At 44.9% G+C, this 13,182-nt stretch overlaps 1 protein-coding gene and 1 long non-coding RNA gene across 2 annotated transcripts in view; one reads left to right on the plus strand and one right to left on the minus strand.

Annotated features, from left to right (window-relative positions):
- Window positions 1-5,117: 5,117 nt before the first annotated feature.
- MRPL40 (mitochondrial ribosomal protein L40) lies at window positions 5,118-11,871 on the plus strand. The gene is made up of 4 exons (XM_083590690.1): window positions 5,118-5,277; window positions 7,643-7,726; window positions 8,888-9,043; window positions 11,344-11,871. The coding sequence occupies exons 1-4, from the start codon at window positions 5,207-5,209 to the stop codon at window positions 11,651-11,653; spliced, it is 621 nt and encodes a 206-aa protein (XP_083446816.1). The 5' UTR covers window positions 5,118-5,206; the 3' UTR covers window positions 11,654-11,871.
- Window positions 11,712-13,182, minus strand: part of LOC310751483 — a 363,050-nt gene continuing 361,579 nt past the window's right edge. The window contains exon 2 of the long non-coding RNA XR_014542548.1: window positions 11,712-12,804. This is a non-coding gene — a long non-coding RNA (uncharacterized lncRNA). The remainder of the gene's footprint in view (window positions 12,805-13,182) is intronic.

Genomic DNA, 13,182 nt, shown 5'->3' on the forward strand with positions numbered 1-13,182 from the left:
GGCTGCAGGTCGGGGCAGGCTCCGCGAGGCTGGCGAGGGAGCTGCGGGTGCTGGTGGCGGCGGAAGGCAGGCGAGGGCTGGGGAGTCGCTGCCGCCGCCGCCGCCGCCGCCGCCGCTGGCCTCACAGCCGGCGCCCCGCCGCCATGGGCTGCCACCCTCCTCCTGCGCTCGCCCCGCTCCCACCACCGGCCGCCTCCTCCTCCGCCGCCGCCTCACGGGAGCTCCATCCCGGCCGCCCGTCCCGCCAGCCGCCCCTTCTGCCTCCGCCCGGCAGCATCCCCCGCTCCCGGCGGCTCCCCGGCAACGCCGGAAGTCAGCGGAGGGCGACGACCTAAGCGGCCCGGCGGGAAACAAGAGGCGACGCCCAGGGAGGAGGCCGGGGGCCGGGGCGGGAAAGGGCGGCTGGGCTCGCTGGCTCGTGGGGACGGGGCGATATCCAGCGTGGGGAAGGGGAGGAAGAAGAGAGCAGCTGCAGCCAACTAGCTCCCTGGGCTCCCCTTTCCTGAGAGGGGGGTGGGCTGCTGGGGGTCCCTCCTGTGCTGTATGATACAGAATTGTCCTTTATTCCTATTGGAAAATGCTGTCTCCTATATCTATCTATCTATCTATCTATCTATCTATCTATCTATCTATCTATTTCTCTCTCTCTCTCTCTCTCTCAAGTCGTGGGTCCTCTCCGCGTGTCTGGAAGGGTGTGTGAAAGGTCCAGAGGTTGCATTATTATTATCATTTTACCATGGGGGCAGAAGCAGGGCCGGATTTAGGTTTGATGAGGCCCTAAGCTACTGAAGGTAATGGGACCCTTTATATGTCCAGCTGTCCTTTGCCAACAACAAATTGTCGCTGTTTTTTGCGTTGAATATATGCTATATGGTAATTTACGGACCTCATAGGTATCTAAAGCCATTTGCACAAGCGGAATGTAGGCACCCTATATATAGAAATGAGCAAACCAGTGATATTTTAGGGAGCAGACGGGGCCCATTACTTATATCATAGGTGCCTACATAACACAAAAAAACTGTTGCTGTATGTAGGTTTTATTTTATTTGTTTTTATTTTATATTTTGGAAATGTACATCCAGGTGTTTTTTTCTTCACATTTTTTGGGGGCCCCCAAGAGAGTGGGGCCCTAAGCTATAGCTTGTTTGGCTTATACGTAAATCCGGCACTGCTCCTGTGCTGTATGATACAGGATTGTCCTTTATTCCAATTGGAAAAGGCTGTCTCCTATTTCTCTCTCTCTCTCTTTCTCTCTGCCAAGTCGTGGGTCCTCTCCGCATGTTTGGAAGGGTGTGTGAAAAGTCCAGAGGTAGCATTCTTATTATTATCAACTTACCATGGGGTGGGAAGGTTTGCAGACTATGAAGGACCTGCTCACAAATTTCTTGACAGCTGCACAAATTATTATAGCCAGGAAGTGGAAGGGGCAAGTAGAATATAAAATGGAAGAATGGCATAAAGAGGTGTGGGATATAACTATTAATGATAAATTGACATGTGCCATTAAGGTAAGACGGGGGATATGCAGGAGAAGTGATTTCAAGGAGATATGGATGGTGTTTGTAGAATTTGTACTGTTAAAACGGAAAGGGGTCAAACCATTGCCAGAGGTGTTGAAATTTTGGGAGGTTGAGTAGTTGCAATAGAATGGTCTCGGTGGTGGGATGCACATTTTTATTCTTATTTATTTATGATTATTACTTTGTCAAAATAAAACGAGGAGGCGGAGGAAAGAAAGGTCATGTAGTTGAGTTCTGGGTAGCCAAGCACAGACAGATTGGCAATTTTTCTCACGTGTGTGTGTGTGTGTGTGTGTGAGAGAGAGAGAGAGAGAGAGAGAGAGAGAGAGAGAGAGTCAAATTCCAGAGGGGTTGTCCTGTCAGGCTGCAACAGATTGGAATGGATTGCTTTGAAGTGACTTCAGGACCAGATGCAAAATAAAATCAATGACATGACACACATACCCTCCAACTGCCCCACCCTAGCAATTGTTTCTGAAATGGTGCATTTGGATATTGCCATTGTTGCCAGGGTTGCCAACACCCGTAGGTCAGGAGGATAGGAGTTGGAGTCTGACACAAATCCAGATGGTGGGAGCTGGGAGTCCAACACAAATCCTCACCCCTGGGGTATGAAGTTGCTTCAAGACATGCTATATTGGGAAACCTGTGGTCCTCCAGATACTGCAGGAGGACACACCCCACACCCAACTCTCTCATCATCTCCAACTATTGGACTTGCTATCTGGGACCGAGTGCATTGGGTGTCCAACAACATCTAGAAGGCCACAGGTGTATGAAGTTGCCTCAGGACCTGCCTGCGGCCCTCTAAATGCTGCAGGAACCTCAGCATTGAGAGGTGGGAGCCCAGCAACATCCTGGATATAGCAGGTGTTGAAATACCTTCATATATCAGTTGTGGACCTCCAGTTGTTGCACGGCTACAGCTTCCATCATCCCTGGCTGTTGATTATGCTGGGTGGGGCTGGTGGAAGCTGGAGTCCAAGAGTGACTGAAGTACACCACAGGCTCTCGATCTCTGCTGTATACATACTGTTGACTTCCTCACAACAATCCCAGTCGGTATTATTCCCCATAGTCTAGATGGAGACTTTAGGCTGAGAGGGCAGGGAAAGGAGGCAGCACAGATACACCCCACCGGAAGCAAATAATAAATAAACCTTTTATCATTTTTTTCTCCTCTATAATTCTATGATTTTATGAAGGGCTTGATTGACTAATTATTGACTTGTACAATTTTGTGCATGTTTACTTAGAAGTAAGTTGTTTTAATTTCAATTAAACTTAACCACAACTGAGACCAAGAATGTTCAGGTAGCTCTGCATTAATTCTCTTTTAATCATCCTAAAAACTGTCTAATAAAGTCTTTGAATCTCATATATCCCAACTCATAATCCATAGAATTGCATAAACTTTATTTATATACTTTACAACATCTCATAAAGTATCTTAACACCTTCTGAAGAATACGCTGCTGTGTGGAAAAATATAATAAAGGATTCCCAATTCTGTATATGTTTCTGTTGACCACCTTAAACTTTATCATTGCAACATATCATTGCAACTTTTATTTCCATTCAACCACTGTCAAAATTTAATATTTAATATTTGCATAACAAAGCTTGATGCCAACATTCATATAGATTGTCATATACACAAATGATGTTGGTTGATTGGCAGGTGGAAACGATTTGGGAGAAATGGCATCACAGGCCAAATTGGACACTCTAGTCAGCCAAGATTGGCCTGCAGGCCAAAAGTTCCCCACCCCAATATACAACATTAACTCTCAGAAATGTTCAGGTATGGGTTGTTTTTTTTTTAATAATAACATAAAATTGGTTTTCTTTTTGTACTTGCATTTTTATTTCCATTACCTCCAACATTTATTTGCCTTGGTGCATTTCTACCATAAATAAAATAAAAAAACTTTCAGTATTAGATTCACATTTTTTGCATCTCTGGTCTAAATTTATAGCACCTGCTATGCTATAACAAATCTCTCATATACTAGTGCACAGTGAAAAAGTATGCCTCACTTTTCATACACAGTACAGTACAGCATACTTCCAGAAATCATACATTATGAACACATTGTTAAACACTGGTCTGAGCCTGGCCCATCTCCTTATCAAAGAGATTCAAAATGTTGCGCAACAGAGGAATCTCATGCAAGAGATTGCCCAATCTATTGTGCAACGAAGTTACCAGTGACCTTATGCGTTCTCTTGTGCAACAATGTTATTCCAGCACAAAACATTCTTGAGCGGAACAAGAATACTATTAAGTGACTTCAACAGTGTTGCATTGAATATAACAAGAAATGTTACCCTTCCAGGCCAACACAGCTATGTGACTTCCTCCAGCTGTTACTGGACTCCCAACTCCAATCATCCCTGACCATTGGGCATGCTGACTGTGCCTGATGAAAGTCGTAATCCAATCACGTTGGTTCCTCCTCTCTGCTCTAGAACTGTTACTTTCCCATGTGCAACAAATATTGTTCCCCCTCATATGCAAATGAATGCAGATTTACTAAGTCAACTACAGCATATAATGAACTGACTACAATCCTTGTATAGACTTTCCAGGCAGCTAATCCCATTGAAAACTGTAGATTGCATTTTTTCGGTTTACGTTACATGAAATTGTCCTATTAAAAATAGGATTACAGACCTTTCTTAAAAGTATTTAAAGGGAATTGATTTAGACTGCACAGGAGTAAGTCCCACCAAGTCAGTGGGGTTTTAACTTCTGGGTGGATATGGATAGGACTGCACCAACAGACAGTTACTGTGCTTAGAACTGGTACCACAAAGTGTGGCATATTGCATTTATAGAGAAACTAGTCACTAACCCCCAAATCACGCGTTTCACATGGTACATCGAAGAAAGACAAATTAACTTCAAATTGGAGCTTTTTTTATATATTAATTATAAGGAAGACAATCCACAACATCCTTCCTCATACTATGTAAAAATCAGGAATGCTTAACATCTGTGTTACTCATGCATTCCCAACACGTACATTGTGCTTACTTGTGATGATCTTATCCTCTTATATCTTGCCATGTAAGCAGTTTTCCTGGTCTTATTTATCTTGTCTCCTACTGTAATTGAGTTTTGCTGAAGTGTTATTATGGAGGATGCCCTGTGCACTGCTTGCTAACATTTAAAAATTATTATTTTGGAGGGGGTCAGTGGCAAACAGCCTTTTTCGTTCCATTGTTACTTGTTGCACTCACCAACCTTTGCAACCGCCTTTTAAAAGATGGCAAATATCTGTACTGCTGAAGACGTTTTTTAATTAATCTGTACCTAGATATGATTCTTCAAAGTAAATACATATATACAACAACAACAGCTAAAGAATTGGAGCCTGGGGTTTCTACTGTTCCCTAGATTAATATACAGTAACCTGAATCCCCCAGTCTGGGACAGCCAATAAAAGAATGGAAGACAACCTGTAGAGATAAAGCTCTTTTATTAACGGAAAACAACTCCAAACCGAGTCGGTTTCCCCCCCTCCCGGAACCTTTGTGCCAGGGCTCGTGTGTTGGGAGGACCTCAATGGTGGCAGGACCGTTGTGCAACGTCGGAAGTGTCCCCCTTCCGGAAGGGAGAGACGTGGTGCGCTGCTGCACTTGGGAAGGTTCTCTGCGCTGAAGAGCGGAGGAGAGGCATGTTGGGCCAGGTTGTCGCTTCTGGGGCGCTGAGCCTCCTTCGCAGCGGGGCAGGAAGTTCTTTACTTAGGTAGGAGGCAGGGTAGTTTTTTGTGTGTTGAATATATGCTATATGGTAATTTATGGACCTAATAGGTATCTAAAGCCATTTGCACATAACAAAATATGTATTTTATCAAAGTAATTGTTGAACTGAAATACAACTAAGAAGAAGTATATTAATAGGTAAAGGTAAAGGGACCCCTGACCATTAGGTCCAGTCGCGGACGACTCTGGGGTTGCGGCGCTCATCTCGCTTTACTGGCCAAGGGAGCCGGCGTACAGCTTCCGGGTCATGTGGCCAGCAGGACTAAGCCGCTTCTGGCGAACCAGAGCAGCGCATGGAAGCACTGTTTACCTTCCTGCCGGAGTGGTACCTATTTATCTACTTGCACTTTGACATGCTTTCGAACTGCTAGATTGGCAGGAGCAGGGACCACGCAACGGGAGCTCACCCCGTCGCGGGGATTTGAACCACTGACCTTCTGATCAGCAAGTCCTAGGCTCTGTGGTTTAACCTACACCGCCACCCGCGTCCCTAGAATATTAATAGTGAAATACAAATAAGAAGAAGTATATTAATAGTGAAATACAATTAAGAAGAAGTATATTCATAGTGAAATACAATTAAGAAGAAGTATATTAATAGTGAAATAATTATTAAGCTCTAACTTAAAATGATTGGGGGCCCATTACTTACATCTGGCTTCCTCAAACTCGGCCCTCCAGATGTTTTGAGACTACAGTTCCCACCATCCCTGACCACTGGTCCTGCTAGCTAGGGATCATGGGAGTTATAGGCCAAAAACATCTGGAGGGCCGAGTTTGAGGAAGCCCGACTTACATTATAGGAGCCTACACAACACAAAACACTGTTGCTGTATGTAGATTTTATTTTGTTTATTTTTTATCTTATATTTTGAAAATGTACATCCAGTTGTTTTTTTCCTTTAATTTTTGGGGGCCCCCAAGAGAGTGGGGCCCAAACTATAGCTTGTTTAGCTTATACATAAATCCGGCACTGGATGGGGGGCAGGGTGGGAGGGCTGATCCATCCATCACCCGTCAAAAGGAAAACGTTTCCTCGTGTGTATCCATATACATAAAAGGCGTGCCTGCTAATAACAGGCCAAGAATCTGTGTAGACCAAGCGTCCTCTTTCCAACATTGACCTTGCAAGAAAATTAGTAGCCATGGCCTGCGGTTTGCCATTCAAGCAGGGTAGACTGCACTGGGGCATGGAGGTGCATTTTTAAAACAGGGTGCAGTTTTTTAAAAAAAGATTTAGATCATTGAATCATTCAGGCTGGGATAGTACAGTCAGTAGAGCATGAGGCTCTTGATCTTAGGGTTGAGGGTTCAAGCCCCATGTTAGGCTAAATATTTCTTCATTAAGGTAAAGGTAAAGGACCCCTGGATGGTTAAAGGTAAAGGTACCCCTGCCCGTACAGGCCAGTCGTGTCCGACTCTAGGGTTGTGCACCCATCTCACTTAAGAGGCCGGGGGCCAGCGCTGTCCGGAGACACTTCTGGGTCACGTGGCCAGCGTGACGAAGCTGCTCTGGGGAGCCAGCACCAGCGCAGCACACGGAAACGCCGTTTACCTTCCCGCTATAAAGCGGTACCTATTTATCTACTTGCACTTAGGAGTGCTTTCGAACTGCTAGGTGGGCAGGAGCTGGGACCGAGAGACAGGAGCTCACCCCGCCACGGGAATTCGAACCGCAGACCATACGATCGGCAAGTCCTAGGTACTGAGGTTTTACCCACAGCGCCACCCGTGTCCCTTCTGGAGGCCCGTTCGCAACATGAAAAGCCCGCAACCTGAAGCGCCATATCTGCGCAGGTGCGCGGCACGATTTGGTGCTTGTGCGCATGTGCGAAGTGTGATTTAGCACTTGTGCGCATGCGCGAGTGACGAAACCTGGAAGTAACCCTTTCCGGTACTTCCGGGTCACCGCGGGACGCAACCTGAAAGAATGTAACATGAAGCAAACATAACATGAGGTATGACTGTACTTAGGTTACTCCTGTGACATTGCCGTGCACTGGGCAAATGGTGAGATACCACTGCTCGGTCCAGTCCGCAGTGGCTATGCCACACACAAAATGAAAAAACATGATGGACCTGATCCACAATCCTTTATGCCTTAGCTTCAGTAAGTTGGTTTGAAACATTTGCAAACAGGAGTAGAAGAAATGACCATCACAGAAGTGAAGAAGGGTTTGCAGTTGGGTTTGTCACTGGAAGTTGCCCACGATTGGAGTGCCAGGGACACAAAGATGGCATAGAGGAGGTTGAGCTAGATTTAAATGGGGTGTTGGGTGATGCCTGTAATCTTTGCTATTGCGTGCTATATAAATATTTGAATGAACGAAATATTGCTTATTTCTTAGTTCTCAGCTAATCTGGAATGTTCAAGTTCGAGCGAACCACTGGCAGTCTTCACTTCTTGGACTGAGGGCAGCACTACCTATGAGGTAAAACCCAAGTCAGCTTCGATCTTATAGGTACACAACAAGCCTGTGAGAGTGAGTGTGACTGGCCCAAGGTCACCAGTGAGCTTTGTAGCTGAGTGGGGAACTGAATCCAGGTCTCCCTGGTCCTAGTCTGACAATCTCAGGGTTGTGGGTTCGAGCCATAGCTGTCAACTTACAGGTTTGAAAATAAGGGACCAGCAGCCTCGAAAATAAGGGATCAGAAGCCAAAATAAGGGATTTTGCGGGCACAGGTATGTTCAGCTTCTGAGCCCCTCCAAGCCAAAGGCAGAAAGCCCAGCCAGCAGCCAAATGAAGCCTCAAGCGGTGGTTCCCACAGCGCAGCAACCCGGCAAAGGGGATGCAGCAAGGGAAACCACCGTCACCTCTCCGCTGCGAAGCGCTGAGCAAAGGCGAGTCCCCAGGCAACGCAGCCGATTTGATCGGCACAAGGCATGCAAGCTCCACCCCCCAGTCGTTCTTAGACTCCTTATTGGGTGAGCAACGCAGCCAAGCAACACAGTTGGAGCCTCCCTCCTCCCTGGCCGGCGGGGGGGGGGGGGGAGGAGCTGCTTCCTTTGAAACCCAGGAAATTTAAGGGACATCATCAATAAGGGACAGCAGTGGGAAACGGCGCTGGGATAAGGGACTTTCCTGCCAAATAAGGAACGGTTGACAGCTATGGTTCGAGCCCCATGTTGGGCAAATAGATTCCTACATTGCTGGGGGTTTCTAAGGCGAAAATTTTAGTCACATTTACCTGGGAGTCAACCCAGCTGAATACGGCAAGACTTATTTTCAAATAAACATGTGTAGTATTGTTCATTTAAGAAGAGTTTTGTGTATTTCATGGATGATCTAATAAAACAGGGACGGGGGACCTGTTGCATCTCCAGATGTAGTTGGACTCCGACTACCACCCAACATGGCCAGTGGGCAGAGATGATGGGATTTGTAGTCCAATGTCTGGAAGGATACAGGCTCACCATTCCTGCAATATAACGTATAGTTTGAAATGTTTTCTCTCCAGCCTTTTTTTGATACCATCAAGGTAATCATTGAGAGGCATTGTTGGAATGTAGCATATAGTTGGCCTGAGTGATAATATTGCATGCCTATAATTGCCGATAAGAACTCTTTGAAGTGTTTCTCTGTCTCCATTAGAGCAGAACCAAGGAAGAAGAAGAAGGTGGATCAAAAGAGAGATATAGCCATAAGAGACCGGTTGAGGAAGAAAATAAAAAAATTACAAAAAGCCCCTCAAGAACTAATTCCTATTGAAGACTTTATAACACCGTTCAGATTTCTAGATGAAAAAAGGTAATTATCAGGCATTCCCATGCATACAGGGTGGCCACAATATATTTTGCATGGTTTGCAAAGCAGATTTTTCAGTATTTTGTTCTCTCTAAGGGAAGTGATTCTGGAGTAGCAGTATTAATCTGATTTAGTTGTGTGAAAAAATTCAGTTGTGTGCATGTTTGAGAGAGGGGATAGTTTATACTTTTGCTGCATTTGTACAATCATATTTCAATTTAATAAGCGAAGTATTTTCCTAGCATATACAAACCCTTCTCTCATCCGTTTGCATGATACACCCTTTATGGGGTATGTCTCAGTGAAAGGCAGTGGTATCCGACTAACCATTGTTTCTGTGTCCAGTTCTGGGCGTCACAATTTAAGAAGGATATCGACAAGCTGAAATATGTGCAGAGGGCGGCAACCAAGATTATCAGGGGTCTGGAAATCAAGCCTTTAACAGTTGAGGGAATTGGATATGTTTAGCCTGGAATATCGACTGAGAGAAGATATGATAGCTGTCTTTAAATATCTGAAGGGCTGTCACATAGAAGATGGAGCAAGCTTATTTTCTCCTGCTCCAGAGGTAGGACCCAAAACAATCAAGTGACAAGAAAGGAGATTCTGACTAAACATCAGGAAGAACGTTCTGACAATAAGAGCTGTTCTATAGTGGAACAGATTCTCATGAGAACTGCTAAACTTTCCTTCCTTGGAGGTTTTAAGGAGAGGATGGCTGGCCATCCTTCATGGATGCACTAGTTGAGATTCCTGCATTGCAGGGGGTTGGACTAGATGACCCATTGGGTCCCTTCCAACTCTACAGCTCTGTGATTCCCATTCAAACCAGACTAGGGACATAGGTGGTTATTAGCCTTGGAACAAGCCAGAATTTTAAATCACAGTTTGAAGGACGTTTAAGATCATGGCTTGTTCTGAAGCTGGTAAACCTATTTTCCTAGTTTAGACAAAAAAGGAAAAACACAAGTAATTGGATATTTCTTTATTTCATTGAGCTCTGTCACCCAGGAAGGAGAAGGGGTTGTATGTATAAGCAAAAAACTTGTACAGTGGTACCTCGGTTTAAGAACAGTCCGGTTTAAGAATGATTTGGATTACAAACTTTGAAAAACCGGAAATAGTGTCTTGGTTTGAGAACTTTCCCTTGGTCTAAGAACGGAATCCGAATGGTGGAAGGGCACCGGCAGCGGGAGGCCTCATTAGGGAAAGCGCGCCTTGGTTTAAGAACGGAACAGATTAAGTTCGTAAACCAAGGTACTACTGTACTTCATAATATGGGATATGGTTGTCCAATGGAAGCCAGTTCTAGCCTGAGACTATTGTATCCGAGTTAAGTTCAACTTCTGATTCCCTGACATGTTCAAGGAGTGGATTGGATATTAAATAGCACTGAAAGTTTCAGCAATCAGTAGCTATTTTCATGTGAAGACAAAATATGGTGAATATAGCATGCTGCCTGTCTCAGAGCCTTGGTCCATCTAGCTTAGAATTGTCTCTGCTTACTGGTAACAGCTCACTTTGCATCTTTCCCTGCCCAACATGGAGATGTCTGGGATTGAAATGGGAAACATCTGTATGCACAGCAAGTACTGTTTCATACAAATTCCTTGTTCGTGATATGGGTTTCCTTGCTTCAGGATTAGTTCTGTGTGGTTTAAGTAACTTAAAGATAGTTGATGCCCCCAAATTACACTGATCGGCCAAAGGGTATTTGTGAAGGCAAAGGTATTATTAGACGCTGATGTTGCTCAGCTTTAATGTAACAGAAATATTTCACAATGAAGTCAAGAACCTAGAGCTGCAATGTGGCAGAATGGACCTTGTAACCACATAGGCACACTTCTGAAATTGCTTCTTTTCCAGAGATTCAATGTCAGTTTGGCTTAAGAAATTTTAGCTCTCGTAGTTTCACCTTCTGAAACAAGGATTAACAGCTCAGGAACTTGTGCAGGTCTTGTAGAAAAAAATCTTCCAACTGGTTGGCCCCAAGTACGTAACTGTGTTTTGTTTTTTAGGAAGGAACTAGACAAAATAGCGGTCAACTGCAAAGGGGATTCAGATATTTAATTTGGCACATCTTTACCTGAGAATCTTCTGCTATTCTATTCTATTTAATGCAACAAATAATTTTAGTAGCCGTGACCGTGGTTTAATTGTATGTCTGTGCCCGACGATTTTTATGGTTATTGTTGTTTTTTCTTTTTCTTTTTTCTTTTGTTCTCCTTCTGAATGATGCCATGGCCTATGGCTAGTGCAATTAAAAGTTTAATTGGAAATTGGGTTTTCTTTTTCTCTTTTAGGGTGCGAGACACCCCTCCGCTCTCCCCCGAGGAAAGCGAAAGGCGAGCTCTGCTTATGAAAAAGTGGTCATTTTACAAGCAAAAGCAGCATGAGGCGGAGAAAGGTATAATCAAATCTCTTGTGGATGCCCAGGAGGCAGCGTTAAAAGAACTGCGCCTTGAATCGGAGGAACTGTACGAGGCAGCAATTCAGCGAGACGATGGTCTGTTCCCTTTTGAGAGACAGGAGCTTATGCACTCACCGCCGCTGCCTAAGTATGAGGCTCCCGAAGGAAAATGTGTCGACGTCACCAAAGTATATACACAGTGATTCGGAAACGTTGCCAAGGAACTACTGGAAGATTCAGCAAATGCAAAACACAGTAGCATGAACAATGTGTGGTCATTCATTACTTCTGAATTACCAGAAATGTATAGAACACATCACAAGAGCAAGCCTCCCTTTTAGAATAGGGTACATTCTAGACATCCACTATCCTTCTCTCTTTGTGCAAAGAATATGTGACATAAACAACATTTTTATGATGATTTTTTTTGGCCATTTTTTCCTGATTAGTAGCCAGCTGTTGTGTGGAGTACAACTCCCATCGTTTCTCACTGTTGGTTATGCTGTTTGGGGCTGATGGAAATTGATTGCTTAGCCTCCTTTGCTCTGAGCACCAGCTTGTGTTCAGCTAGGATATGTTACTGGGTCTACATTCTAAGTAAAGCTATGCGAGGAGGAGGGAAGGGTTCTTTCCTGCTTCTCATAGCAACCCCTCTTGAGCCCTAGTGGGTAGGGCTGCACCCCACAACAAGGACTCTGGGAATTGCAAAGATGGAGAGGTTGGAAGATTGTACATCCCATGGGGTTACCAACCGTTTTGAATTTTGAGAGTGTGCTGGGGACACCAGTCCCCAAACAGCTACCACGGGAGGGTGGCATAACACATGGTAGGCATATATTGTTGAAGCTTTTCCCATACAGTGGTACCTCTAGATACGAATGGGATCCGTTCCGGAGCCCTGTTCGCATCTAGAGGTAAACGTAACTAGCGATGGCGCGTCTGCTTCTGCGCATGCGCGTGACGTCATTTTGAGCATCTGCGCATGCGCAAGCGGCGAAACCCGGAAGTAACGCGCTCCGTTACTTCCGGGTTGCCGAGGAGCGCAACTCGAACGCGCTCAACTCGAAGCATATTTAACCCGAGGTCTGACTGTAATTGTATTTCCTATGAGAAGAGGCTTAACCAACCTCTTGTATGTTATGTAGAAAATAAGCTGCAACAGCACATTAAGGGCAAGAGGGAAACAGCAGCTCCTTAGGGCTTTGGGATTCCTATCACTTCGGCTCCAAACAACTCACACACCAATCACAGCTCTGGCCACTCATTGTCTCAAAATACAGACAGGAAGGAACAACCAGGCTTCTTCATTTCACAAAAATCCCTTGGAAGGATTTCTGCACATTTTGCTTCATAACTTTCTAGGAAGGATAGAGACCTTTTAAAAAATGAAAACTCACGAGTCTGCGGCTCATGTCAGGGTGCCAAACGAAGGTCTTCCCCAGGTCCCATAGCACCAGGTTAGCAGCCCCAGCTTTATCACATATTCAGAACGTATGTGCTGCATTTGTAGTACAGTCAAACCTTGGTTGTCGAACGTAATCCATTCCAGAAGACAGTTCGACTTCCGAAATGTTCGACAACCGAGGATCAAAGGGAGGTCAGCAAAGTCAATGGAGAGAAAAGAAAAAAATTCCCCGGAAGCTGTTCAGCTTCCAAAAACTGTTAGAAAACCAGAGCAGTTACTTCCGGGTTTTCTGCGTTCAGGAGCCAAAATGTTCCAAAATGGAGGTGT

The sequence above is a fragment of the Podarcis filfolensis genome, assembly GCF_964270895.1.
Source record: "Podarcis filfolensis genome assembly, chromosome: 16".
Lineage (NCBI taxonomy): Eukaryota > Metazoa > Chordata > Lepidosauria > Squamata > Lacertidae > Podarcis > Podarcis filfolensis.

Coding starts and splice junctions, on each gene's coding strand:
- MRPL40 (XM_083590690.1), top strand. CDS start 5,207: ATGTTGGGCCAGGTTGTCGCTTCTGGGGCGCTGAGCCTCCTTCGCAGC. Junction 5,278..7,642: donor GCAGGAAGTTCTTTACTTAG/GTAGGAGGCAGG, acceptor CTTATTTCTTAG/TTCTCAGCTAATCTGGAATG. Junction 7,727..8,887: donor AGGGCAGCACTACCTATGAG/GTAAAACCCAAG, acceptor TGTCTCCATTAG/AGCAGAACCAAGGAAGAAGA.